Source organism: Chelonia mydas, chromosome 1 (assembly GCF_015237465.2).
Source record: "Chelonia mydas isolate rCheMyd1 chromosome 1, rCheMyd1.pri.v2, whole genome shotgun sequence".
Lineage (NCBI taxonomy): Eukaryota > Metazoa > Chordata > Testudines > Cheloniidae > Chelonia > Chelonia mydas.
This window is the reverse complement of record NC_057849.1, coordinates 316,520,148-316,547,150: the sequence shown is the minus strand read 5'-3', so window position 1 is coordinate 316,547,150 and position 27,003 is coordinate 316,520,148. Positions and strand designations below refer to the sequence as shown.

The 27,003-nt window shown below is 39.9% G+C and overlaps 1 protein-coding gene across 3 annotated transcripts in view; it reads left to right on the top strand.

The window, feature by feature from the left end:
• The window catches only part of TBC1D22A (TBC1 domain family member 22A), a 448,171-nt gene extending 421,923 nt beyond the window's left edge, over positions 1 to 26,248 (top strand). For 2 of the 3 annotated variants that reach the window (XM_037889077.2, XM_037889078.2), the window contains one exon: positions 22,999 to 26,248. In XM_037889077.2, the coding sequence (XP_037745005.2) occupies positions 22,999 to 23,127 (129 nt within the window). In that variant the 3' untranslated portion in view covers positions 23,128 to 26,248. Of the gene's footprint in view, positions 1 to 401; positions 1,195 to 22,998 lie in introns of those variants that run through there. The other variant, XM_037889080.2, reaches the window with a different exon arrangement.
• Positions 26,249 to 27,003: the final 755 nt, after the last annotated feature.

Sequence of the window (27,003 nt, the reverse complement as noted above, 5' to 3'; positions counted from 1 at the left end):
TAAATCACACGTGTGTGTGTGTACATTTTCAATAAACTTAAATTTTAGCCAAAATATAGTCATTGACCCTCTGAAAATCAGTCCATTTAAGTTGGACTCGCAAAAATTGAAGCAATGCAAATCACTAGTCACTTTTAAAATGCAATACTCCAGTTTTATGTTTGTAGCCCTTTTATATCATTATTCACATTAAAACAGCATTAAATATTTTGTTAAGTAATGCTTACGTTTAAAAATGAAACCTTGACAGTTAAGGAAGTAGGTAACTTACAAAGCTTATAGAGCAGAGGTATGTATCTTTGTAAGATAATTAGATATTTAGGTAATTTAACCTCTTCTCTGGATACACACATCATGCACATTTTTGTGAAGACAATTTTATTTATTTTCTTTTAAAACAGATCTTGGGAATCATTAATGATCACATCCAAGTTTGCATCTGATGAATTTATGGTAGATATTTTACATAAGCAGCAAAACGACTAAATATAGTCCTTCTAATACAGTGTAAAAGAAAAGTATAAAATGTTCAGAAAAGAAAATATACATTTAACATAAATTATAATAATGTATATTATGGTAGCACAAATAAGGGTTTGTGACTATATTGTAGTAGAAACTGTCCAAATATTTATTAAAGCTCTAAGGAGTTTACAATCTAGGTTATAGCAGAACATATATGGATGCGGGACAGCATGGAAGAAAGAAGGAAGGTGCTGTGTGAGGAAAAGCTGGCAGGACAGTGAACGCCTCCAGTGGATTTCCCAAAATTCTTAAGTTCGACATGAGACATCAGAAAATGAGGACCTATTTGCTTTGATTAAACAGTAGAGAATAAGTTCCGATGACTTTGATGGTATGTCTACAATGATACTGCTGTTGCAGCACAGCCGCAGCAATACAACTGCATTGCTGTTGCGCTTCCCCAAGGGAAGAGCTTCTTTACAAGCTTGAAAGCTGGTCTTTTTCACCAACGGAAGTTGGTCCAATAAAAGACATTACTTCACCTACCTTGTCTCTCTAAGTTGAAAGTCTGTTATGGTCTATGTCAATGCTTACTTAGTTTTAAATTTTATTAACCATGTAGACAGCAAAATCTTTGAGAAAGCTGCAACTTTCACACAGGTATTTTATGTTTTTACTTTTTCATAATGTATGAGAGTGAACATATGAACTACCTACCATATTAAATATTAGATAAAATGAAGTAATTTTATGTCGTTTTTCCTGTTTAAATTAATACATTCTCACTATCAATCATATTTTCAACTGCAAAGTCCTGTAAATGAAGATATAAATTCTCTTGCCGCTCCAAATAATAGAAGCAACAACTTTTTTGACCATGTTCTTCAAACATCGTATTTTATGATTTGCGAGTAAGGCCGAAAATGCCATGAAGAAGATAGATTCATACAGAATCAAACAAGAATCTAATTGCTGTTTTTAGTGTTTTAAATATGCTCTATAGTGATCAAAAGTCTTTGTCAGTATTCATGAAAAGAAAAACATGAAAGGGAAAAATAAGACCATCAACTTGTCATAAGCTTTTATTTTCAGGACCCTAAGGTGTATTTCTGTAAATAATTATTTCTTCTGAAAAATATGAAATTAATTACAAGGACAATGCAACTCCATATGTTATCAGAAGATTAACAGAAGATTGTTCTGTCAAAGTGTCATCTTCAATTTTTCACCTTGTTGAGAGCCATCATACCTAGCCGTTTGGCCAATTTCAGAAGTTGGTATTTGAGCCATATCTAGCTATCACTATTTTCTCTATTTTTTAACAATGGTTTCTTCCAGAATATAACAAGATTTTCAAACTAATAACTGGATTGTCAAATAAATCCTCTATAGAAGACTGTATTAACTAATGCTTTCAGGGTGGTGGTTGGGGAAGTTTCTGGCCCTGTGTCTCAGATCACTAGTAATTTTGAGGAAAATGAGTAAAAAGTCAAACAGTGTAATCCGCAGTTCAAAATATTAATGCACAGAAAGACTAGTGACATTTAAAGGACATCAGAAATGCACAACAATTATAAAATAAGAATATTTTCTTCAGAGCAAGTGATCTCTGCAGTTGAATTATTGAGTGTGATTTGATGGCAGGGAAGATTTACTTTTACGTATTTGGAATCAAAAAATGAGTTCTCTTAAGAGCTAACCATTCTAATCAGTGTGTGGAATGACCTTTTTGTCCATTGTTCGTTTCATCTCTTCTGAGAGTCAGGTTGTGATCTGTGTTCTTTGATCCATTGGTTAAAAAGTCATGGAGTATGAAAGAAAGGTTAAAATAAGATAAATAATAAGAATCTTTTCATAGACAATTTTCTTAAAAAACACTTTGAAACCCCCTTGAAGGTTCTAATATTATAGAAGATACATACCTCATGTACTATTCAATAAACAAGATGCAAAAAAGCTCATCAAATGATACTGAATTTAATTAGTTGAATTACGCTGTTTCAGCAAGTATTGATTTCTTTCCGTTAAACTATAATGAGGAAAAATATTGAACTTTTAAATGGCACCACAGGAGTTCTTAAATAACACTGATTTATAGCATGGCTAGAAGTGTATCTCCTAAATCCTTTGAACTCAGTATCTCTGAAATTTTGCAGCATATCTTGAATATACATAGAGAGATGAGGTAATGAGGTGTAATATCTTTTATTGCACCAACTTCTGTTGGTGAAAGGTACAAGCTTTCAAGCTACACAGAGAGGAGCTCCTTATCTCGAAAGCTTGTACCTTCCACCAACAGAAGTTGGTCCAGGACATATTACCTCACCTATCTTGTCTCTCTCATATCCTGGGAACAGCACAGCTACAATAACAAAGCAAATAGCTATGGAATATACATAGTAAAGAATTCAGAACTTTCTATTCCTACTATGTATATTGTAGACATACATAAAGCCTCTTACTTTGTCATACCTCAAAGGCCACATAAATACCTACATCTACCTAAGTAGATAAACTTTTTTAAATACTGCAAATATTTAGGTTAAATTAGTATATCAATAATTTAGTCATATATTTTTGTAAATTTTTCATTACTACATTTTTAATTTTTTTTCCTTATCAAAATATTATGTGTTTGTTGTTCTTGAAAGTGACTCACTATAATCACTGGCTAGAGTGTTTGTGCTAAAACACCTCCGTTCTGAACTGCAACACTGTCATTCCAGTTGCAAGACGGTTTGTTCAGAGGACACGTGGATGAATGACAGACACTGGAATGGATTTTAACTGGCAGGCCACAACGTTATTAATTTAACACTGGGTATGGGTGGTATATGTTCACCCCTCTCATATACTAGAAATTTAAATGGGTCCAATGTGGGGTTAGCACAGCTCCTACCATATAACCAATAACTCTGAGTGGACCCTTTGGCCTGCTTTCAAGGATTTGGCTCACTTATGCATCCTCAGCATTAGCCTAATTCTGCTCTTTGTTGAAGCAAATAGTTTGGTCAAGATAATACTTAGTCCATGACTGCAGGGGACTGGACTAGATGATCTCTCGAGGTCCCTTCCAGTCCTATGATTCTATGACTTCAATAGAAGCAGAATGAGGCCTATGCTGAGAGCTTTGAAAATCCCACCCATTGTAACTTAATTATGTGATAGACAGGGTGTTTTCCATTACATATTTATCACCTTTGCATTAGGGTAGATAGATAATTATCCTCATACCTCAGTATTTGCAGAATGGCCTCTATTTCCCTGTCTTTACTGTACAGGGGTCTATGCTGCATATACTGCACATACTGAGGAAATGTTGAGTTACCAAAGAGAATTGGCAAGGTTTTGAGTGATTATTGTATATAATATAGCTGCTAATCTTCAATAAAAGTTTGTAGCATTTTTTTAAATTACAGATTTAAATTAAATGTGTAATTGGGGACTGTCATGTAAAGCTTTATGCACTTAAAATAACAGGTGTAAACTGAATGAAGTTTTATGATAGATGTATTTGTGTTTGTCTAATAATGAAATGTTGAATTTCAAGTGGTCTAGAGCCAGACATCACGAGAGAATATTTTATTATCTCAAATATTGTGGAGTAAATATGTAACTGGAATCTTATGGGGTATTTAGATATCACAGTACTTTTTTAGTATCATGTTTTTTTATTTTTCTGTAATAGTTATGAAATTATGTATTTAGGACCCAATCCAGTCCCTAATTTACATGGCAGGAAGGATGTGTAGGTGCCCACAGGGCACATAAATTGGCTTGTACTGGGCTGACTAGTTCTGATAATGGTCAGCACTGTGCAGCAGAGGAATTGTGTGTGATGAATTGTGGAATCTGTCTATACAATTCATGAATTCTCGTTGATGATAAGAAGTTGGTATCATGGAATTTCTGTATCATGGAAAGCCTATGTATGTGTATCTGCTATTGTGGACAGGGCCTGCAGCATGTACACACCAGACTGAAGACAATGGGAAATGCTCAGCTTTAAGACACCTAATGGTTATGCTAAAGAGTAACTGCATCTTAGGGGAAATCACATTTACACTCCCCCTTCTGGTTTGAGGGGAGAGGTTTTTGGAGCAATGGAAAGTTACCAAAATACAGAACAAAAAAAGGCACGTGGTGGTAGGGGGATACATACAGATACCCAGAACCACACAGAAGGAGCTTGGGGAACAACACACAGGAAGTCCAGGCGGGAGAAGGGAAGGGGGTCAGACTGACCAATGGCAATGAAACAAGCTGACTTAAGGAAGTAAGGATCCATGTTTCAGACAAGCCAGGCAGTGGAGCAGGACTCTGGGTTATTCAAGTGACTTCAACCTCAGACCAAAGAATGCTTTGGAGTGGGGAGGAAACTGCGGCAGGGAAATGTGTGTAGAATTTATTTTTGTATGGATCTATGTATTTCTTGTGCTATCAAATAAAGACCATTACAGTGTTAGAAACATGTGCAGGGTATCTGTATGGGTTACATGCTTCACATCCCCCATCTGCCTTCCGAGACTTAATGGTAAATCAGAAGGGTCACACCTTAGGGTGGAGATCTGGGAGAGGTTGTGTTTAAGCTACAGGGGAATCTAAAGACTCAGTACTGAGCCCAGGAGTTAGGCAGATGGTCTCTGCCTTAGAGTGTGTCTAAGGACCCCAAAGACTGGGACAGTAGCTGGATGCTGTTTAGGCTTTGAGATGTTTAGAACATCTTGGGATCCAGAGGCTTGGATTCTCCTCACAGCAGTCTAGTGAGCGACCACAAGGGACAGTTGACTGGGACCTGTGACACTGTGCCTGTTCTGTGTAGGAAATGCACAGCTACTCACAGAGCAAGGAACTCATGGGAATTAACATGCCCTTCCTATCAAACAGCTGTACAGATATTCTGATTTTCTTTTTTTCCCTGCCACTAGGACCATAGTGGGCAAGGGAGTTTCCCCTAGGGCTGTAGAACTTGTAATTAGGTTAGTGCAGAAGATGCAGGGAGAGAGGACCAGGGATGGGCCCCCAATACTCTACCATGCAGTCAGATCCCAGGTTTGAGAGATGAACATGGTCAGATAGTCCACTTTAAGTATCCAGTGAAATGAGAGCACTTCAGAACCACACAGTGTGTGGAATATAATTTAGGCTACTGTCAATGCATTATTGCCAGGTACAGCTGACAGTCATTGGTCCACTAATTCCTCCCTGTGGCTAAGAAATGTTTTAGAACTACCAATAGTTTTGCTACAGATACCTCTTTAAAAGATAGTAGCTTTTGTCTGTGGGAGAGAGGTATTGTTGACTACTGGATAGAGCACTGGACTGGAACTTTGGAGGCCCGGGACCTATTCCCAGTTCTGTCAATGGCATGCTGTGTGGCCTTGGGAAAGTCATTTCACCTCTCTGTGCCTTGGTTTCCCCAGCCGCAATAATTATACTGATCTCCATTTTAAAGTGCTCTAACATTTACTGATGAAAATGGCTATAAAAGGGCTAGGTAGTGTTGTTATTCTGTCACTTTGCAAAGTTGTAACTACAGTGAATGTCTTTTAATTAACTCTTGTGTCCTCTCTTTTTTTCTCTGTATTGTATTTAACAGCATCAGCCCACTATCAGCAAGTTCACATAATGCTTGTTTGATTACCACTGTTACTAAACGTGGTATATAAACAGAATAATTTAGGAACAATCTATCAATGGTAGCTGCAGAGTAAATAGGTAGATGTCTCATAGATCTATAGGTTTCAGACTAGTAGCCGCGTTAGTCTGTATTCGCAAAAAGAAAAGGAGTACTTGTGGCACCTTAGAGACTAACAAATTTATTTGAGCATAAGCTTTCGTGAGCTACAGCTCACTTCATCGGATGCATTCAGTGGAAAATACAGTGGGGAGATTTATATACATAGCCCTGGTCTACACTAGGATTTTAGGTCGAATTTAGCAGTGTTAAATCGATGTAAACCTGCACCCGTCCACACGATGAAGCCCTTTTTTTCGACTTAAAGGGCTCTTAAAATCGATTTCCTTAATCCACCTCTGACAAGTGGATTAGCGCTTAAATCGGCCTTGCCAGGTCGAATTTGGGGTACTGTGGACGCAATTAGACGGTATTGGCCTCCGGGAGCTATCCCAGAGTACTCTATTGTGACTGCTCTGGACAGCACTCTCAACTTAGATGCACTGGCCAGGTAGACAGGAAAAGGCCCGCGAACTTCTGAATTTCAATTTCCTGTTTGCATGGTGACCTGCAGCTTGCCACGCTGGCCAGAGCTCATCAGCAGAGGTGACCATGATGGAGTCCCAGAATCACAAAAGAGCTCCAGCATGGACCGAACGGGAGGTACGGGATCTGATCTCTGTATAGAGAGAGGAATCCGTGCTATCAGAACTCCGTTCCAGTTTTCGAAATGCCAAAACATTTGTCAAAATCTCCCAGGGCATGAAGGACAGAGGCCATAACAGGGACCTGAAGCAATGCCGCGTGAAACTGAAGGAGCTGAGGCAAGCCTACCAGAAAACCAGAGAGGCAAACGGCCGCTCCGGGTCAGAGCCCCAAACATGCTGCTTCTATGATGAGCTGCATGCCATTTTACGGGGTTCAGCCACCACTACCCCAGCCGTGTTGTTTGACTCCTTCAGTGGAGATGGAGGCAACACAGAAGCAGGTTTTGGGGACGAGGAAGATGATGATGATGAAGTTGTAGATAGCTCACAGCAAGCAAGCGGAGAAACCGGTTTTCCCAACAGCCAGGAACTGTTTCTCACCCTGGACCTGGAGGCAGTCCCCCCCGGACCCACCCAAGGCTGCCTCCTGGACCCGCCAGGTGGAGAAAGGACCTCCGGTGAGTGTACCTTTTAAAATACTATACATGGTTTTAAAAGCAAGCATGTGAAAGGATTAATTTGCCCTGGCATTTGCAGCTCTCCCGGATGAACTCCCAAAGCCTTTGCAAAAGGTTTCTGGGGAGGGCAGCCTTATTCCACCCACCATGGTAGGACACTTTACCACGTCAGGCCAGTAGCACGTACTCGGGAATCATTGTACAACAAAGCATTGCAGTGTATGTTTGCTGGCGTTCAAACAACATCCGTTCTTTATCTCTCTGTGTTATCCTCAGGAGAGTGATATCATTCATGGTCACCTGGTTGGAATAGGGTGCTTTTCTTAAGGGGACATGCAGAGGTGCCCGTTCCTGCTGGGCTGTTTGCCTGTGGCTGAACAGAAATGTTCCCTGCTGTTAGCCGGGGGTGGGGGTGAGGGGCTAGCCATGTGGTGGGGGGAGGCAAAATACGACCTTGAAACGAAAGCACATGTGCTGTGTATGTAATGTTAACAGCAAGGTTTACCGTGAAAGAGTGTAGCCATTGTTCTAGAAAATGTGTCTTTTTAAATACCACTGCCTCTTCTTTTTTTTTTTCTCCACTAGCTGCATGTGTTTCAATGATCACGGGATCTTCTCCTTCCCAGAAGCTAATGAAGATTAGAAGGCGAAAAAAACGCACTAGTGATGAAATGTTCTCTGAGCTCATGGTGTCCTCCCACACTGACATAGCACAGACGGCTGCGTGGAGGCAGACAATGTCAGAGTGCAGGAAAGCACAATATGACCGGGAGGAGAGGTGGCAGGCTGAAGAGAGTAAGTGGCGGGCTGAAGAGAGGGCTGAAGCTCAAATGTGGTGGCAGCGTGATGAGAGGAGGCAGGATTCAATGCTGAGGCTGCTGGAGGATCAAACCAATATGCTCCAGCGTATGGTTGAGCTGCAGGAAAGGCAGCAGGAGCACAGACCGCCGCTACAGCCCCTGTGTAACCAACGGCCCTCCTCCCCAAGTTCCATAGCCTCCTCACCCAGACGCCCAAGAACGCGGTGGGGGGGCCTCCGGCCACTCCACCCCAGAGGATTGCCCAAGCAACAGAAGGCTGGCATTCAATAAGTTTTAAAGTTTTAAACTTTTAAAGTGCTGTGTGGCCTTGTCCTTCCCTCCTCCACCACCCCTCCTGGTGCTTCTCTCCTCCACCACCCCTCCTGGACTACCTTGGTAGTTATCCCCCTATTTGTGTGATGAATGAATAAAGAATGCATGAATGTGAAGCAACAATGACTTTATTGCCTCTGACAGCAGTGATCGAAGGGAGGAGGGGAGGGTGGTTAGCTTACAGGGAAGTAGAGTAAACCAAGGGGCGGTGGGTTTCATCATGGAGAAACAAGCAGAACTTTCACACCATAGCCTGTCCAGTCATGAAACTGGTTTTCAAAGCTTCTCTGATGCGCACCGCGCCCTCCTGTGCTCTTCTAACCACCCTGGTGTCTGGCTGTGTGAAACCAGCAGCCAGGCGATTTGCCTCAACCTCCCACCCTGCCATAAACGTCTCCCCCTTACTCTCACAGATATTATGGAGCGCACAGCAAGCAGTAATGACAGTGGGAATACTGGTTTCGCTGAGGTCTAAGCGAGTCAGTAAACTGCGCCAGCGCGCTTTTAAGCGTCCAAATGCACATGCTACCACCATTCTGCACTTGCTCAGGCTGTAGTTGAACAGCTCCTGACTACTGTCCAGGCTGCCTGTGTATGGCTTCATGAGCCATGGTATTAAAGGGTAGGCTGGGTCCCCAAGGATACATATAGGCATTTCAGCGTCCCCAACGGTTATTTTCTGGTCTGGGAATAAAGTCCCTTCTTGCAGCTCTTCAAACAGAGCAGAGTTCCTGAAGATGCAAGCGTCATGTACCTTTCCTGGCCATCCCACGTTGATGTTGGTGAAACGTCCCTCGTGATCCACCAGTGCTTGCAGCACTATTGAAAAGTACCCCATGCGGTTTATGTACTCGCCGGCTTGGTGCTCCGGTGCCAAGATAGGGATATGGGTTCCGTCTATCGCCCCACCACAGTTAGGGAATCACATTGCAGCAAAGCCATCCACTATGACCTGCACGTTTTCCAGGGTCACTACCCTTGATATCAGCAGATCTTTGATTGCATTGGCTGCTTGCATCACAGCAGCCCCCACAGTAGATTTGCCCACTCCAAATTGATTCCCGACTGACCGGTAGCTGTCTGGCGTTGCAAGCTTCCACAGGGCTATTGCTACTCACTTCTCAACTGTGAGGGCTGCTCTCATCTTGGTATTCTTGCGCCTCAGGGCAGGGGAAAGCAAGTCACAAAGTTCCATAAAAGTGCCCTTACGCATGCAAAAGTTTCGCAACCACTGGGAATCGTCCCAGACCCGCAACACTATGCGGTCCCACCAGTCTGTGCTTGTTTCCCGAGCCCAGAATCGGCGTTCCACCGCATGAACCTGGCCCATTAGCACCAGGATGCCCAGATTGCCAGGGCCCCTGCTTTGAGAGAAGTCTGTGTCCATGTCCTCATCACTCATGTTACCACGCTGACATCTCCTACTCGCCCAGTTTCGCTTTGCCAGGTTCTGGTGCTGCATATACTGCTGGATAATGCGCGTGGTGTTTACTGTGCTCCTAATTGCCAAAGTGATCTGAGCGGGCTACATGCTTGTCGTGGTATGGCGTCTGCACAGAAAAAAGGGGCGGAACGATTGTCTGCCGTTGCCCTGACGGAGGGAGGGGCAACTGACGACATGGCTTACAGGGTTGGCTTACAGGGAATTAAAATCAACAAAGGGGATGGCTTTGTGAGAAACTGAATGGCCCCCTCAAGAATAGAACTCAAAACCTCAAGGATAGAACTCAAAACTGGGTTTGGCAGGCCGTTGATTTCACAGAGGGAAGGAGGAGAAAATTAATACAAAACAAATCTGATCTATTTCTTGTTTTGAGCCACTTCATCTATCTTTATACATCTTGCTGGCAGCAGACTGTGCAGTACGACCGCTAGCAGTCATCATCTCCTGGGTGCTCAGCAGACGACGGTGCAGTATGACGACTAGCCATCATCTTTTGCTGGCTGGAGGTTAAAAGACAGTGCACTGCCGGTAGGACTGAATCGCCACGAGACGAAACTTAAAAGGGAAATGACCTGGCTGAGTCACTCCCATGTTTGCCCAGGTGCCCAATTAAAAGAGCACCCAGGACTACATCGATGACAGCTACCAGTCATACTGCACTGTCTGCTACCAAAAGGCAATTAACTGCTGCTGTGTAGCAATGCAGTACCACATCTGCCAGCACCCAGGAGACATACGGTGAAGGTTAGCTGAGTGGGCTCCATGCTTGCCGTGGTATGGCGTCTGCACAGGTAACTCAAGAAAAAAGGCACAAAACAATTGTCTGCCCTTGCTTTCACGGAGGGAGGGAGGGAACGGGGGCCTGACGATATGTACCCAGAACCACCCGCAACAATGTTTTAGCCCCATCAGGCACTGGGATTTCTACCCAGAATTCAGATGGGCGGTGGAGACTGTGGGAACTGTGGGATAGCCACCCACAGTGCAACGCTCTGGAAGTCGACGGTTGCCTCGGTACTGTGGACACACTCCGCTGACTACATGCACTTAGAGCACATGTGTGGGGACACACACAATCAACTGTATAAAACCGCTTTCTACAAAACCGACTTCTATAAATTCGACCTAATTTCGTAGTGTAGACATACCCATAGAGAACATGAAACAATGGGTCTTACCATACACACTGTAACAAGATCACTTAAGGTGAGCTATTACCAGCAGGAGAGCAGGGGGAGAAAAACCTTTTGTAGTGATAATTAAGGTGGGCCATTTCCAGCAGCTGACAAGAACGTCTGAGGAACAGTGGGGGGTGGAGGCGGGGAAATAAACATGGGGAAATAGTTTTACTTTGTGTAATGACCCATCCACTCCATCCACTATTCAAGCCTAAGTTAATTGTGTCCAGTTTGAAAATTAATTCCAATTCAGCAGTCTCTCGTTAGAGTCTGTTTTTGAAGTTTTTTTGTTGAAGAATTACAACTTTTAGGTCTGTAATTGAGTGACCAGAGAGATTGAAGTGTTCTCCAACTGGTTTTTGAACGTTATAATTCTTGACGTCTGATTTGTGTCCATTTATTCTTTTACATAGAGACTGTCCAGTTTGACCAATGTACATGACAGAGGGGCATAGCTGGCACATGATGACATATATCACATTGGTAGATGTGCAAGTGAACGAGCCTCTGATAGTGTGGCTGATGTGATGAGGCCCTATGATGGTGTCCCCTGAATAGATATGTGGACACAGTTGGCAACGGGCTTTGTTGCAAGGATAGGTTCCTGGGTTAGTGGTTCTGTTGTGTAGTGTATGGTTGCTGGTGAGTATTTGCTTCAGGTTGGGGGGCTGTCTGTAAGCAAGGACTGGCCTTTCTCCCAAGATCTGTGAGAGTGATGGGTCATCCTTCAGCATAGGTTGTAGATCCCTGATGATGCGTTGGAGAGGTTTTAGTTGGGGGCTGAAGGTGATGGCTAGTGGCGTTCTGTTATTTTCTTTGGTGGGCCTGTCCTGTAGTAGGTGACTTCTGGGTACTCTTCTGGCTCTGTCAATCTGTTTCTTCACTTCAACAGGTGGGTATTATAGTTGTAAGAATGCTTGATAGAGATCTTGTAGGTGTTTGTCTCTGTCTGAGGGGTTGGAGCAAATGTGGTTATATCGTAGAGCTTGGCTGTAGACAATGGATCGTGTGGCGTGGTCTGGATGAAAGCTGGCGGCATGTAGGTAAGCATAGCGGTCAGTAGGTTTCCAGTATAGGACGGCGTTTATGTGACCATCGCTTAGTAGCACAGTAGTGTCCAGGAAGTGGATCTCTTGTGTGGACTGGTCCAGGCTGAGGTTGATGGTGGGATGGAAATTGTTGAAACCATGGTGGAATTCCTCAAGGGCTTCTTTTCCACGGGTCCAGATGATGATGATGTCATCAATATAGCGCAAGTAGAGTAGGGGCGTTAGGGGACGAGAGCTGAGGAAGCGTTGTCCTAAGTCAGCCATAAAAATGTTGGCATACTGTGGGGCCATGCGGGTACCCATTAGCAGTGCTGCTGATTTGAAGGTATACATTGTCCCCAAATGTGAAATAGTTATGGGTGAGGACAAAGTCACAAAGTTCAGCTACCAGGTTTACCGTGACATTATCGGGGATAGTGTTCCTGACGGCTTGTAGTCCATCTTTGTGTGGAATGTTGGTGTGGAGGGCTTTTACATCCATAGTGGCCAGGATGGTGTTTTCAGGAAGATCACCGATGGATTGTAGTTTCCTCAGGAAGTCAGTGGTGTCTCGAAGATAGCTGGGAGTGCTGGTAACGTAGGGCCTGAGGAGGGAGTCTACACAGCCAGACAATCCTGCTGTCAGGGTGCCAATGCCTGAGATGATGGGGCGTCTAGGATTTCCAGGTTTATGGATCTTGGGTAGCAGATAGAATACCCTAGGTCGGGGTTCCAGGGGTCTGTCTGTGCGGATTTGTTCTTGTGCTTTTTCAGGGAGTTTCTTGAGCAAACAGGGTAGTTTCTTTTGGTAACCCTCAGTGGGATCAGAGGGTAATGGCTTGTAGAAAGTGGTGTTGGAGAGCTGCCTAGCAGCCTCTTGTTCATATTCCGACCTATTCATGATGACGACAGCACCTCCTTTGTCAGCCTTTTTGATTATTATGTCAGAGTTGTTTCTGAGGCTGTGGGTGGCATTGTGTTCTGCACGGCTGAGGTTATGGGGCAAGTGATGGTGCTTTTCCACCATTTCAGCCCGTGCACGTCGGCAGAAGCACTCTATATAGAAGTCCAGTCTGTTGTTTCGACCTTCAAGAGGAGTCCACCCAGAATCCTTCTTTTTGTAGTCTTGGTAGGAAGGTATATAGGTGTCCTCCATAAATAATGGCTAATAATAAGAACGCAGGTCTTCTGGAATGGTGGTTGAAGCATGAAGGGACATATGAATCTTTAGCACATCTGGCACGTAAATATCTTGCAGTGCTGGCTACAACAGTGCCATGTGAATGCCTGTTCTCACTTTCAGGTGACACTGTAAACAAGTCGTGGGCAGCATTATCTCCTGCAAATTGTAACCAAACTTGTTTGCGTGAGCGATTAGCTGAAGTAGGACTTGTAGGCTCTAAAGTTTTACATTGTTTTATTTTTGAATACAGTTATTTTTTGCACATAATTCTACATTTGTAAGTTCAACTTTCATTATAAAGAGATTGCACTACAGTACTTGTATGAGGTGAATTGAAAAATACTGTTTCTTTTACCATTTTTACAGTGCAAATATTTTTAATAAAAAATAAATATAAAGTGAGCACTATACACTTTGTATTCTGTGTTGTAATTGAAATCAATATATTTGAAAATGTAGAAAACATCCCAAAATATTTAAATAAATGGTATTCTATTGTTTAACAGTGTGATTAATCACGATTAAATTTTTAATCGTGCGATTAATCACCCTTATTTTTTTAATTGCTTGACAGCCCTTATTTCTAGTAGAAATGCTGATAAACCTGTCACCATAGCAGTATTATATAATTATATAATATATTATATATTCTAGTATTATAAAATATCAAGTGGGTTCATAGCATATTAAAACCTATGTCCATACCTATTGTAGCATTTTCCAACACCTCCTGAAAGATTTATGGAGGAAATAAAGTAAGCAAAACAACAGGAGACTAAACAAAGAAAGAAAGAAGAATGAAGATAAGCAAATAAATAAGAAGAGTAATAAAGAGAAAACCTATCTTATTTTCCTACTCATGAAAAGGCTTAAATTAAAAGGATTTGTACAGTTAAAGTTCTACTAATATAAAAGGCATATAGCTTCTCATTATTCTGTAAATATTAACCAGGACATTGAAGTTGTAGGGTCAAGTTTTTACACTTCTTCAATTTCTGACCTATTTGAGAAAGTTTACTCACCTAAAGTCATTTCACCAGAGTCTTGCTACCATGAAAAGATTATAATTCATCCTGCAGATGCATACACTCGAACAGCAGACAGTATCAAACCTCTTTGGTTATAATTTAATGTCAGATGATATTGTATCTTTCCTTTTTTACATACTTTCTCTCTCTCTCTCTCTCTCTCTCTCACACCGCCCCCCCCCCCAAGTAGAGACCTCTCTTATTGTAAAATTGAACCATGCAAATTCAGTATTGTCATAAATATAAAGGGAAGGGTAACCACTTTTTTGTATACAGTGCTATAAAATCCCTCCTGGCCAGAGGCAAAATCCTTTCACCTGTAAAGGGTTAAGAAGCTAAGGTAACCTCGCTGGCACCTGACCCAAAATGGCCAATGAGGGGACAAGGTTCTTTCAAATCTGGAGTGGGGGGAAAAGGCTTTTGTCAGTCTGTTTGTGTGATACCTTTGCCGGGAACAGATCAAGGATGCAAGCCTTCCAACTCCTGTAAAGTTAGAAAGTAATCTAGCTAGAAAATGTGTTAGATTTTCTTTTGTTTTTTTGGCTTGTGAAATTCTCTGTGCTGGAGAGAATGTGTATTCCTGTTTCTGTGTCTTTTTGTAACTTAAGGTTTTGCCTAGAGGGATTCTCTATGTTTTGAATCTGATTACCCTGTAAAGTATTTACCATCCTGATTTTACAGAGGTGATTCTTTTACTTTTTCTTTAAATAAAATTCTTCTTTTAAGAACCTGATTGATTTTTCATTGTTCTTAAGATCCAAGGGTTTGGGTCTGTGTTCACCTGTACCAATTGCTGAGGATATTATTATCAAGCCTTCCCCAGGAAAGGGGGTGTCGGGCTTGGGGGGATATTTGCGGGGAAGACGTCTCCAAAGTGGTCTCTTTCCCTGTTCTTTGTTTAAATTGCTTGGTGGTGGCAGCGTACCAGGTTTTTAACCTAAGCTAGTTCCCAAGGCAAGAAAGAAATGTATGCCTTGGGGAAGTTTTTAACCTAAGCTGGTAAGAATAAGCTTAGGGGGTCTTTCATGCAGGTCCCCACATCTGTACCCTAGAGTTCAGAGTGGTGAAGGAACCTTGACAAGTATCATAAGAAATAAAAACTAATTTCATCTGTTAGTTTTTAAGGTGCCACCAGACTCCTTGTTGTTTTTGTGGATACAGACTAAAACGGCTAACCCCTGATACTTAATTTCATCTGTATAGTCTGTCAAAACGTGCAGCCATTTTTGTAAATACAAACACCTTCAAGTTACTTGATTTGTAGTGATTCTCTACAATTTCTAAAGTTAGAATGTTGGATACGGTTTTGAGCCTTTGTCTTCGGTGAATAATTTAAATAGAATTATGGGCTAATTGACAGATTCCCCTGCCAGATGCCTTTACAGAAAAAATTAAATGGACCAGAAAAATGACTGGTGGAAGCATGTTTCACAAACTGGTTTTCAAACTCACCATAGCCTCCTCATTCTAAAAAATATTCTTCAACAGTTTATCACCAAAGAGTTTTTCATTAAAACAAATAATGTAAATAAGATAAACAAGGAGAGCAGCACAAATTAAAACTCTAAATGTGGATGGGAAAAGTGAATTACACTAATTAGTCTGGCTGCCTTACTTGCACATAGACCTTAATGGTTCTTGCTTTATCTTTATCTGTGAGAAAAATCAGAACAATAATCAAAGTTTATCTCAGTCACTACTAATTCCTCATCTTTGCTCTGTTTTAATTATAAACTACTAAAATGAGTAGCTTTTAAATAGCCTTGTCATGTACTTTGTTAAATATTGGTTAGCAGATGCTATGTATCTCCTCTGACTGAAAGGCATAAAAACATACTTCTCTTAGGCTAGTTCACATTCAGGCTACAATGAACACTCCCCTAGCATGTTTGGCATTAAAAGAAAATGTCATTTTCTTGAGGAGGTATTTTTCAGGTTATGATTTTTATTTTTAACAAGTTGTAAGGTTTATTTTTACCCAGATCTGTTTTGAAGCTCTGTTAAGCAATATGTCTGAGTAAGATCAACCTCATCTTAACTAAATTACTGAAGTGATGTGTCTTGGTGATTGCTAATTACCTTACTTGGATTTATAATGCATATCCCCCAATCAGGACCAATCTTACTTTCTTGAGCAGTTACAGGACCTGATCCTTTTCCTATCTGTGTTAATGGCAAAATTCCCATTTATTTCAATGAGAACAGGATTGGTCCCTCAACAAATGACTTTGCCATGGATTTACGTATTCAGCACTGATGAAAATCATGAATTGAGTTTGGAAGTAATCATAGAAGCATTTAAGCAGTGTTGTTGTTTTTTAAGAGGAGCCCTCTATCTTATTTAAGCACTGTGTTAAATTTAGTACCGTGTTCAAATGAAAGATGAACTTTCATGATGTAGTTTTGCATATGGCATTTTTCATGTGGTCTGGTGGATTGTGTTCTCCAGGAACTCCTGGGTTCTGAATCCAGCTTTCCAACAGACACATTCTGTGGCCTTGGAAGACAAGTCACTGTCTTTGGTTGTTTCCACATATGTAAAAAAACCACAATGTGGTTTGTCAATGTATCTGACAGGTGTGATGAGACAACCAGTAAGTTAATATATCTGCAGTAAGCTAATATCTACAGTGCTTTGAAAAAGATAAATATAGCATATAATAAATATTATGGAATATTATTTATTTAGTGGTAGTAGTTTTATTCCTTTTAATCATTGTGCAGTCAGTAAGGATTTATAAAAATATTCATCAAGATGATTTCAAGGGCTAAAAAAAAAGAAAGTTAGTTTGTCACCATTTTATGATATTCAAAATACAGTATAATTGTCACATCTATTTAAGAGAGAGTATTACACCTCGATGCATTGTATTTGCAATAAGTGTTGTCTGTCTGAAATTTGTAACAATTTTTATCACTTGAAGAATATGAATGCATATTTAAAGAGGCTCTAATTTTTAAATGTGTTTGAAAAGCATTATATTCTAAAATTATTTTTTCAGCATGTTTGTAACTTTCATAAAAATGAAAGCTATTTATCTGTATTAATATGTCCTTTTAAAAACACAGTCTTTTATGAATAGTAAATGAAACTAAGTAATATATTAACAACAACAACAAGAGCCCACATTTAGGGCTGCTGACATATACAGGACTTCTCCTGCCCCTGATTTTAGGAACTTCTAAATGTTAACGCTAATCTCCACTTTCATTTTTAAAAAATTACCTTTCTTGTCCTTGTGCTGATAGCATTGCAAATGGAACTGATCATTAAGGAAGAAAGTTTGTCAAGATGGCTTTTCCTACAGGATTCATATTTATTCACAGTGCCCACTCCAGGTATAGTGGGTTGCTCCTTGGGACCTATGAAACAGTTCACTCAGTTTTTAGGGAGACTTGCCCATGTCAGTGTAGGTGACTCCTTGCACGGCAGCAAATCTACCCCTCTCTGGCTAGAAGGGTGGCAGCTCAGAAGCAGCCTGGCATAATGAACTAAGTATATGACTGAGAAAAAGATTCCTCCTGCTAATTTTGGCTCTGAAACTGACTTCCAGTGTGGTCTTAGTCAAGTAATTTAACATATTTGCATTAGTTTCTTTATCTGTTGAATAGGATAGCAGACCCCTCTGAAGTAGTTAAGTGTTTGTTGTGACAGTTAGTTAATGTTTTATAAAGCACTACACAAGTGTTAAAGTTCACAAAAAGAAGCACAATCCTACAATGGTTTTGGAGCTAGTTGGCTCCAAGCTTTTTTGGACATGAGCTCCCCCTTGAAATAATACTTTCAGATTTTGTCAGTTATGTGTCAGACCCCAGAACAGGCATCTGAGCTGTACTTTTTCTGCTCTGGGAGGCTATTGGTAGTCCCAGAGATCCGCTTTACTGTTTGTATAAGGTCAGTACATTAAATTTGAGAGTGTTTCAAAGAATCATCTCTCTAAACTTTTGCAAAATCAACAGGCTGAGTCCACAATTTAGTGGTGTGAACCCTATGTAGGGAAGTCTTAGGTTTGTGGGTAAGTTATGAATAATAGTTTCATACAACCAGCAAATAGGGTAAAATAGGCTCTGACAATAATATTTTGAATAAGATAGGAAATTGGTTAAATATAAAGTTTGGTCTCATGTAATGACACATCACTTGACAATTGAGTGAACATTTCTAAAAACTTTCTGTATGATCTTCATTAAAAAAGTAAAAACAGAAGGCCATATCCTTAGATGGCATACATTAATTATGCCAGTTTATACCATAGGAGGATGTGGTCCAGCAAATGTAGAGATTGTTGATGACAAGGTTAAAACGGCTAATTTCTCAGAACTGCATATGACCACAATTTAATTTTGTGACTGTGACTAGTGTATTGTTCAAAATAAATTTGTTCAGATTAACCATCTCAATTTTTTTTTGAACTCTGTAGTTTTCTCTGTTTAAAAGAGATTCCTACTCTATAGTGCTAATCTGTTAATTACAGTTAGCAACACAGCTATCAAACAAGCAGAAAGAAATTCAATGACAAAAATTTTGGTAGTACTTTGGCAACTGTCTTAACACTTACATGACTGCACTTGCGAGAGCACATTTTAAAAGATATTCTGATGCTTTTTCTGTTGTACTGCTAATTATCAGCTATAGTTATGCTTGTCAGATTTATAATACTGCATGTTTTACAACTTCCTTTTTCTGTCTTACAAAACAAGATTCCTTAAAGCAAGCGATACCTTAAGCTACCAGGAAGCAGATGAAGCCATGTTAGATCCAGGTCCAGGCACCTGAACTGAGATTAGGGAGCCTGTCTCTCTTGGACTCTCGATGACATACACACACCCGCCACCCATGGGCCCATGCAGCCTGGAGGAGGGAGGAAGCTGCCTGATTGAAATGCAGAGGGGACAAGAGCTAGACCTGTGGTGGGATCAGGGAGAATATACTGGGATTAGAAGCTTGGGGGAGTGAGTTGGAAACTGGGACTAGCTGGGCATGGAGACTGGGGTGAGAAGTGTAAGGAATGGAGACTGGGTCTGGCTGGGTGAGAAGACTAGGACTGGAACAAAGAGCCAAGGGTAGGGAAGAGACAGGACAGAGAGAAGTTGGAGGGGATGGTGCAGAAAGGGTCATGCTTAGCAGGAACATGTGGAAGAGTTTACATCCACTTAAGCAGAGGTCCCCAAACTGTGGGGCCCGAGGGCATAGAGGAACTTTTGGGGGGCTGCAGCTGGGGCCTGGGCCAGCCGCCATAGGGGGCAGGGAGGGAGCGCCACCCAACTCTGCTCCCGCCTCCAGCTGTGGCCTGAGCCTCAGCCCCATTACCCCTGTCCACATCTTTCCCGTCTCCACACCGTGGAACCGTGGCCCTGCTCCCAGCCCTGACTTGGGAGGGGGCGGACAGGGTAAGCGGTGGGGGCATGAGGTAAAAAAAATTGGCCACGGCTGGACTAAAGCATGCTCCCCTCCAGAGCCTGGAATGGAACCCAAGTTCCCTGAATCTCACCATTCCTCTATTACCAAATAGCAATGAAACCTACTGGCAAAGTGTCCCATCCCCCTCTAGTTCTGGTCCACAAAGAAGATTACAACCTACTACTACTGTCAGTTACTCAGTTCACTCAAGAGACAGAAGGTTATGTGGTGAATCTTAAGATTTGAACTCTGGTAATGACCCATGTGGATATCAATATGTTGCCATGTGAAGGAATGTCTTTTCAGGTTCCTTTTTTGAAAACCTAGGAAATTATACAAAAAAATCCCTTATGTTAAATGAGCATCATTAAGGTTGCAAAGTCATGCACTCGGAAGTTAGGAAATGCCAGAATTAAGGTTTTCTGTGCCCTTGTGAGTATATATCATGATAGCCTTTAATTACATGATTCTATATTATGTTTTCCACAGGGCACAGAATGGACAGTGCTCACTGAATGAACAGCTATTCAATATTTTGTTTTCTCCTTGTTGTTCAATGCCTTATGTACTGCACACTATTCAAACAGTGCTCTGAAGGCAGAATTTCTAATTTCCTCATGCTTTCTATAGCAGTTATTGCTATGGAAGCTGAATACTTCACAAATGTTAGTTAATTTATTACCCAGCACCCATGTGAGATAAGTGGGTATTATCCCCATTTTACAGACAGGGAGCGGAGGATAGAGGGATTAAGGTAAAAATAATCCATTGATTTTGGGTACCCTATTTGAGACACCTAAGATCTGATTTTTCAGAGTACATAGTATATAAAAAGAAAAAGTACTTGTGGCACCTTAGAGACTAACAAATTTATCTGGGCAAACATGAAGTGGGTTTTAGCCCATGAAAGCTTATGCCCTCATAAATTTGTTAGTCTCTAAGGTGCCACGAGGACTCCTTGTTCTTTTTGCTGATACAGACTAACACGGCTACCACTCTGAAATAGTGTCATATAGCACTCTTTTCTATTCAAAGCACAGCTCCCATTGACTTCAGTTGTTCCTGTGAGTGCTCAACACTTCTGCAAATCAGACCATAGGGTCTTAAATTAGGTGCCCAGAAAATGAGAGAGAGACTATTAGTGACTACCTATGAAAAGCTTGTTTAAGTAACTTAATGAGCATCACATGTGAACTGTTTGACACAGGGAGGGATAGAATCTAGTTCTCCAGGCTAGTATTCAGCTTTCTTAAGGATGAGACCATCTTGTTTCTTTCTGCAATCCTCCGCCTCATTTGCTACCCACCTTCCAACGAGTGCAACAAATGAAGCCAGGGTCCTACAGACAACAGTTCCCTTAACTACACAGCCCTGATTCATTGTCTCTCAGCTGGTACAGGAATGTCCTAACTACTGACAGGAGATGAATTTGAAAGTTAGCAAATATATAAACACATAATTATATTTTTTTAAAGGGAAGAGAAAGGTACAGATAAATTATTAATTATTACAATTGGAGAGGTGACCTACGGCCTGTCAGAGACTTCTTCATAATATACCAGGGAAGGTGAAAGGCCCCTTAATAGTTGATCAGTCTTTATTATTGGGGGGAATTCCTTTCCAGCCCAGACATTCTGATTAGCCATGTCCTTAAGCAAGGACAATTTTACAATGTCTTATACTGAAAGGTCATGCGAAGGTTAACAAGGATGTATTTTGGCTGACCAAAATCGATGTGTGGGAAACCATGCTCTTTCTGGTCACTGGGTGATAGAACAGGAAGAAAACCGGTTCCCCCAGTGACCCCTTATCCCCCAAAAAGTGGAGTCAACTGCCAATCCTTGTAAACCATTGGGATTTAATCTTATCCATGATGGATTTCACATACTCCAACCACAGCTGTTCAGTTGGCCAACAGCACATTTGAAATGCCTTCTGATACCATGTGGCCACAGTAATACATAATTCCCATAGTGGTAGGAATCCATATTTTAGAAAAATATTTGTATATGTTTTAGTTATTATTTCAAAGTATTGTTGGAAGTGAAACCTATTTTAATTTGTTAAAAAATTCATAATGAATGATGAAGTAAACTGAACTAATGTGATCTTCCAAAAAATCCCCCGAGTTGTGGGTATTAAGTAGTCTTACAGATACTTCAGAATTGCATTGTTTTTGTCAGTGTATAAATAAGGGAGCAGTTAAAAAAATGCAAAAAGCCAGATTTTATCAGATTTAATTTTTCTATGCGTGCGTTACTTTATGTAAAGGCCAGCTGGATGGAATTTTAATCTCCAGCATTTCAGGTGGCTCACTACTGGGCAGTTCTATGCACCATCCATTTAGTGAACCTGGGTTACAATATTAGCTTCTGAACCTGAATGTGCAGCATAGTCAGTAAGTTACAGTAATGGTAGTGCACTGCGTTTCACCCTGAAAATAGAGAAGTTATGGTAACATGAAATAAAATAAGTATTTATTTTATAACCTTCTAAGAAATGAGTATAGGATTGATATGCCAGAATGATCAGAGCTAGCATAATGATGGTTGAAGTGACCTGGGTAAGAATTGTTAGTAACTGTAACTAGATCCTTGATTCAAATCAAAAGACCCATGGAATGTACAATACTTGTTTTCCATCTTAGCTCTCTTAAAATTCCAGACAAGAGGTGAGTGGAAATTGGAAAGAATTCTCAGTACTTACATGATGCTGCATTCAGTTGCAATTTGCAACTGTGGAACCAGAAATTGTGATTAAAATAATTGGGGAAATAAATTAAATTGCTATTTATATTAAGCAAATTTACTGTAATTTGATAAAACTAGATGGGAGGAAGGATAGTCCCATAAAGGTAACAGACTGGGACTCTGGAGATTGGAGTTTAGTTTCTATTTCTGCCAGTGACTTTCAGTCTGACCTTGGGCATTAGATCCCAGTGCTTCAGTCCCCAATCTGTAAAATGTGGATAAGTATTCCTTTCCCCTCACTCTTTGGCTGCTTTGTTTATTTAGATTTGATAGGTGTTTGTTGTTATGTGTTTGCCTAGCATGTTTAATGCACGAATGGAGGCCTAGACATTACCACAGTACAAATAATAATAGATTGTAAACTTTTCAGGGTAGGAACGATCTCTTACAATGTGTAGGGGTAGCACTTAACACAATGGGGTCTCACTGTTGGTTGGGCTTTCAAGGCACTACACAAATACAAATAAATAATAACAAGCTCACTATATTACAATTCTATTTTAACACCATTCATCTTCCTATTTCTTTTTCTTTGTTTCTCCCCAGGAGTTGCTGATTTTTTTACAGAATTTGCCCACAATGCACTGGGGAAATGAAGATATGAGTGTTCTCCTAGCGGAAGCCTACAGACTGAAGTTTGCATTCGCAGATGCCCCCAATCATTACAAGAAATGAGTATAAAGAACCAGGAATTTTAAGACCAGCTTGTTCTGGAGTACTATGGCTTTCATTATTCTGGTTAGCACTTTCACATAATTACTAATCATTGCATTTAAATAAAGAATTCTGTGAGCATTTACAAAATGAGACTGGAATACCAAAGAGATGGACAGACCAGGATATTGAATATTATATTAACATAAAAGTGAACTTTCTTGCTCAACATATAAAAGCAACATAAGTTCAATTAAGTTTCATAGTATTTCATTTTTCTTACTTTGATAATTTCTGGAATTATGTATGAATATGGAATGCATTTTACGTTCATCTCTGCCTAGTGATTGTCATGTGTCCATGAGCCTTAAAATCTGTTATGGGAATGATTGTGAGCTTGTATAATTATTCCTATCTAAGCAGTACTAGTCTCTGATACCTTTTCCTGCTTATATTTGTCTGTGATAGGAATGATTCCCCTTGGCAGAAAACAAGGACAAATCATGGGTATGAAGGTGAATTTGGAACAGTAGGGCTCACAAGTGTTTTTATTGTTTTTTTTTTATTTTGAACCGGAGAGAACATTTAAATCTTATTTTGTGTTGATACAGAGAACCAAAATAGGAAAATTCTACAGTAATAACACAACATATGGAATCTGAATAGGTGGCACAATTTGCACATTTTCTAGAAGTCATTAAGGTTGTCCTGAAAGCTCTCTGAGGCCCTGTGCACCACTGTAACCACATGTTAAGGATTTAAGTGATGCTAAAGGATACATGTCAGTATTGGATGAAATTCTCCCATAAGCCTTATATTTTGGAATATTTCTAAAACACACTGAATAAATTAAGAAATATGCTTTTTCTGTCATGGTAAACAAATTCATAATTATTAAGTTTTAAAAGACTTGAATGTTTGTCCGCATGAAAGTTCACTTGTAAGGATTTTATATTCAGTGGCTTAATTTACAATGCAAAAATGTTTTAAATATCAGATATTGCCTTATGATCCATTTCTAACATGTTAGAAAAGGAAAAAATAATACTTGTGTACTTCACCTATTTGTTGACTGGCTTGCTTGATGGTTTGTTCTCTCATTGTGATGCAGGGGACGAGCAAAGATTGCTCCTATTACCAAGCAGCCCAAATCCCCCCTTGCAACATTGGAAGAATAAAAAATCCCCCCCACACTTTCTACTGTTAATGTTCCTTCATATAATCACAGGGTTCTGAATGAATTTTTACAGACCCTTAATTTACTATACTGTAAATGGAGTGTTTATTTTCAGGGAAACTTATAAAATAGGAGTTCTGCCTGAAGTTGAGAACTGCAAGGGGCACAATATATTAGGAACTCACAGTTGTTTTACTTTAACACATTTCCAGAGTGAGTTACACAGTGTTAATGGCACAAGTGTAGAAGTAGCAATGCACTTTGCAGTTAGGGGAATAAAGATCTTCAGGAGGACTTTGTCTTAAGATATAATAATAATGAATTATTTGCAATGTCTTACAAAATATTATCCCTAAGTTGGCTTGTTTCTTTTTCTTTTGGGTGGACGGTTTGACATTAGCTAAATTACCTGTTTTGTGGGCCATGGTTCTTGACAGTGTTTTGACTAATTTAATAGCAGAATCAAGATACATCAGAATCAAGGAATCAGCTTGTGCTATTATATGGGATTTGTCTTTTAAAATAGCATGAAGTTGCTGATGGAGAGGAAGGAACCAACTTAATTCATAAACTGATGTTTAGTATCTAGGGCATGATTCTGTTCCATTGAAGTCAAAGGGACTCAGTTGAAGCAGGATCAGGCTTCTTGGATTACTGTATTTGTGCCTAAAGTACATAGTCTATGTGTCCATCTTAAATATTAGCGTAGTCCCAACGCTGGTGTTTATCTTTAATGGTCTAGTCACAGTGTGTCTAGAATTAACCTTAAGTTGACAAAGAATGTCATATTGTGCCTAACCGAATATCTACCAGTAACAGAATACACAAAGCCTGAAACTTTTATGTGACCATTTGTGGTAGTTATATCTATAAAACATAAATAAAAATAATCCATTAATAGAGATTCAAATTATTGTAACTAATTCAAAAGAGAGAAAGCACACAGCAGTAAGCATATAATGTTTTGTGAGATTTGTATAGTTAACTTTTTTTATCAAGACATTATTTAGGTAGTTATACAGAACATGAAAAGTCGACCCAAAGTTGTTTGCTGTGTTAGATGCTACTATGTAACATTTATAAAGCTTGGTATGTATTTTTAAAGTTTCCTTCACAAGATACACTGAGGTTGATTGGTATGTCTTCCAAATTCCAGTGGTAAATATCACCTTCTTTAAAGGAAATGCTGTCATGCCCCCAAAAGGGGCCACATTTGCTGCTGTGCCCATTTCAGAATTTAAAGATTGTACTTACGCACGTTGCTTAATGAGGGTGTTGGGGAGTTTCCTAATGTACTGATTATATAGAGAGGATATTTTAGTACACAGGAGGCCAACCTATTTTTATGTAAAATCTCTCCCAATTTATAATACCATAAAACTTAACAGAAAAACATTTCACTTTATAAAAGTAATTATCCTTATGTTTTCATAAATAAGCATCTCAGGCAAAGTGTCGTTCCAACCACACTGTTACCTAGAGAGAGGAAATAACTTTCTCTGTCATTTTTTCATCCATAGACCTATTTTTCAAAATCAAGAATCAGAATATTAAAATTGGTTTGTAATTTGTATTTTCTTATGGGTCAAAGATTTTAAACATATGGGAGGCATCTTGACACATCATTAGTGAGTCCAATCTGTAATTTAATAAAATTGATATGAAAACACTGAAGGCTGTGTTGTCTAAAATGCAATGTCTTATGGGATTTTTGTAATAAAAATGTACAATATAGAGAAACAGCTTTATGGCTTCAGTATTCACAAAGAAGTGTAAATAACAAATTAATCACTCTGTAAATATAATACATGGGAGAACAGAAGATTCTCAGCTTGAACTCTTATGTACATCTCTAATACATTATAACAAATCATGTTACAATTTTCTTTGGCTTATTTTCATATGGAAAAACCCATGAATTTGTATTTAACTTCAGAACTATAAAATAAAGTATAAGTATACAAAGTTCAGTTGTATTTTTTGACAAACAGAGAGATCATAGTTTCAATAGACACTGCTTAAAAACTGTAAAATTAATAAAAGATAATGCAATAAACACATATTTCTATAGTAATGTGTTATGTAGCATAGAAAGCACTTTTAAAATCAGAGATATTCGGAATTGTATCATTTTTATAGTAGTAATACACTTCCAATCCTGTATCACAAACCACTAAACTTAATGGGCCAAGTTCTGCTCTCATTTATATTTCTGTGACTCCCTGCCTTGAAGACTTTACAAGCTAATAAGACAAGCAACATACCACGGTATATCCCTGCATAATGAGCCACATGAAGGGAGGCACAGGGATGTTTCCACGAGAAGCAGATGAGGCAGGTATAGTTGGCAGAGCAGAGGTGGTGGAGGAGGGAAATGCAATAAAAAAACAAGAGCCAATCAGTGGGGAGTTGCAGAGTTGTGAAGGGCATTGTGAAAGTGAGGACAAGGAGCTTAAACTTAATGTGATGAAATAGCAAGAACCAGTGGAAGGATTGATTGGGATGGGCGGGGTGGGGGAAGGGGTGATTTGGTAAGAACCGTGAGCTAGAAAGATGAACCTTTGGAGAATGATATGGGTATTAAGGTAGCCACAGTGCAGGTACAATAGTCAATGGGGGAATGTCGTTGTCTAGACAGAAAGAAAAAGGATGGCACATAAAAATGCTTTGCAGACCCAGTTTTTCTTCAAGGGCAAGAGAGAGGGAAGTGCTACAGACAA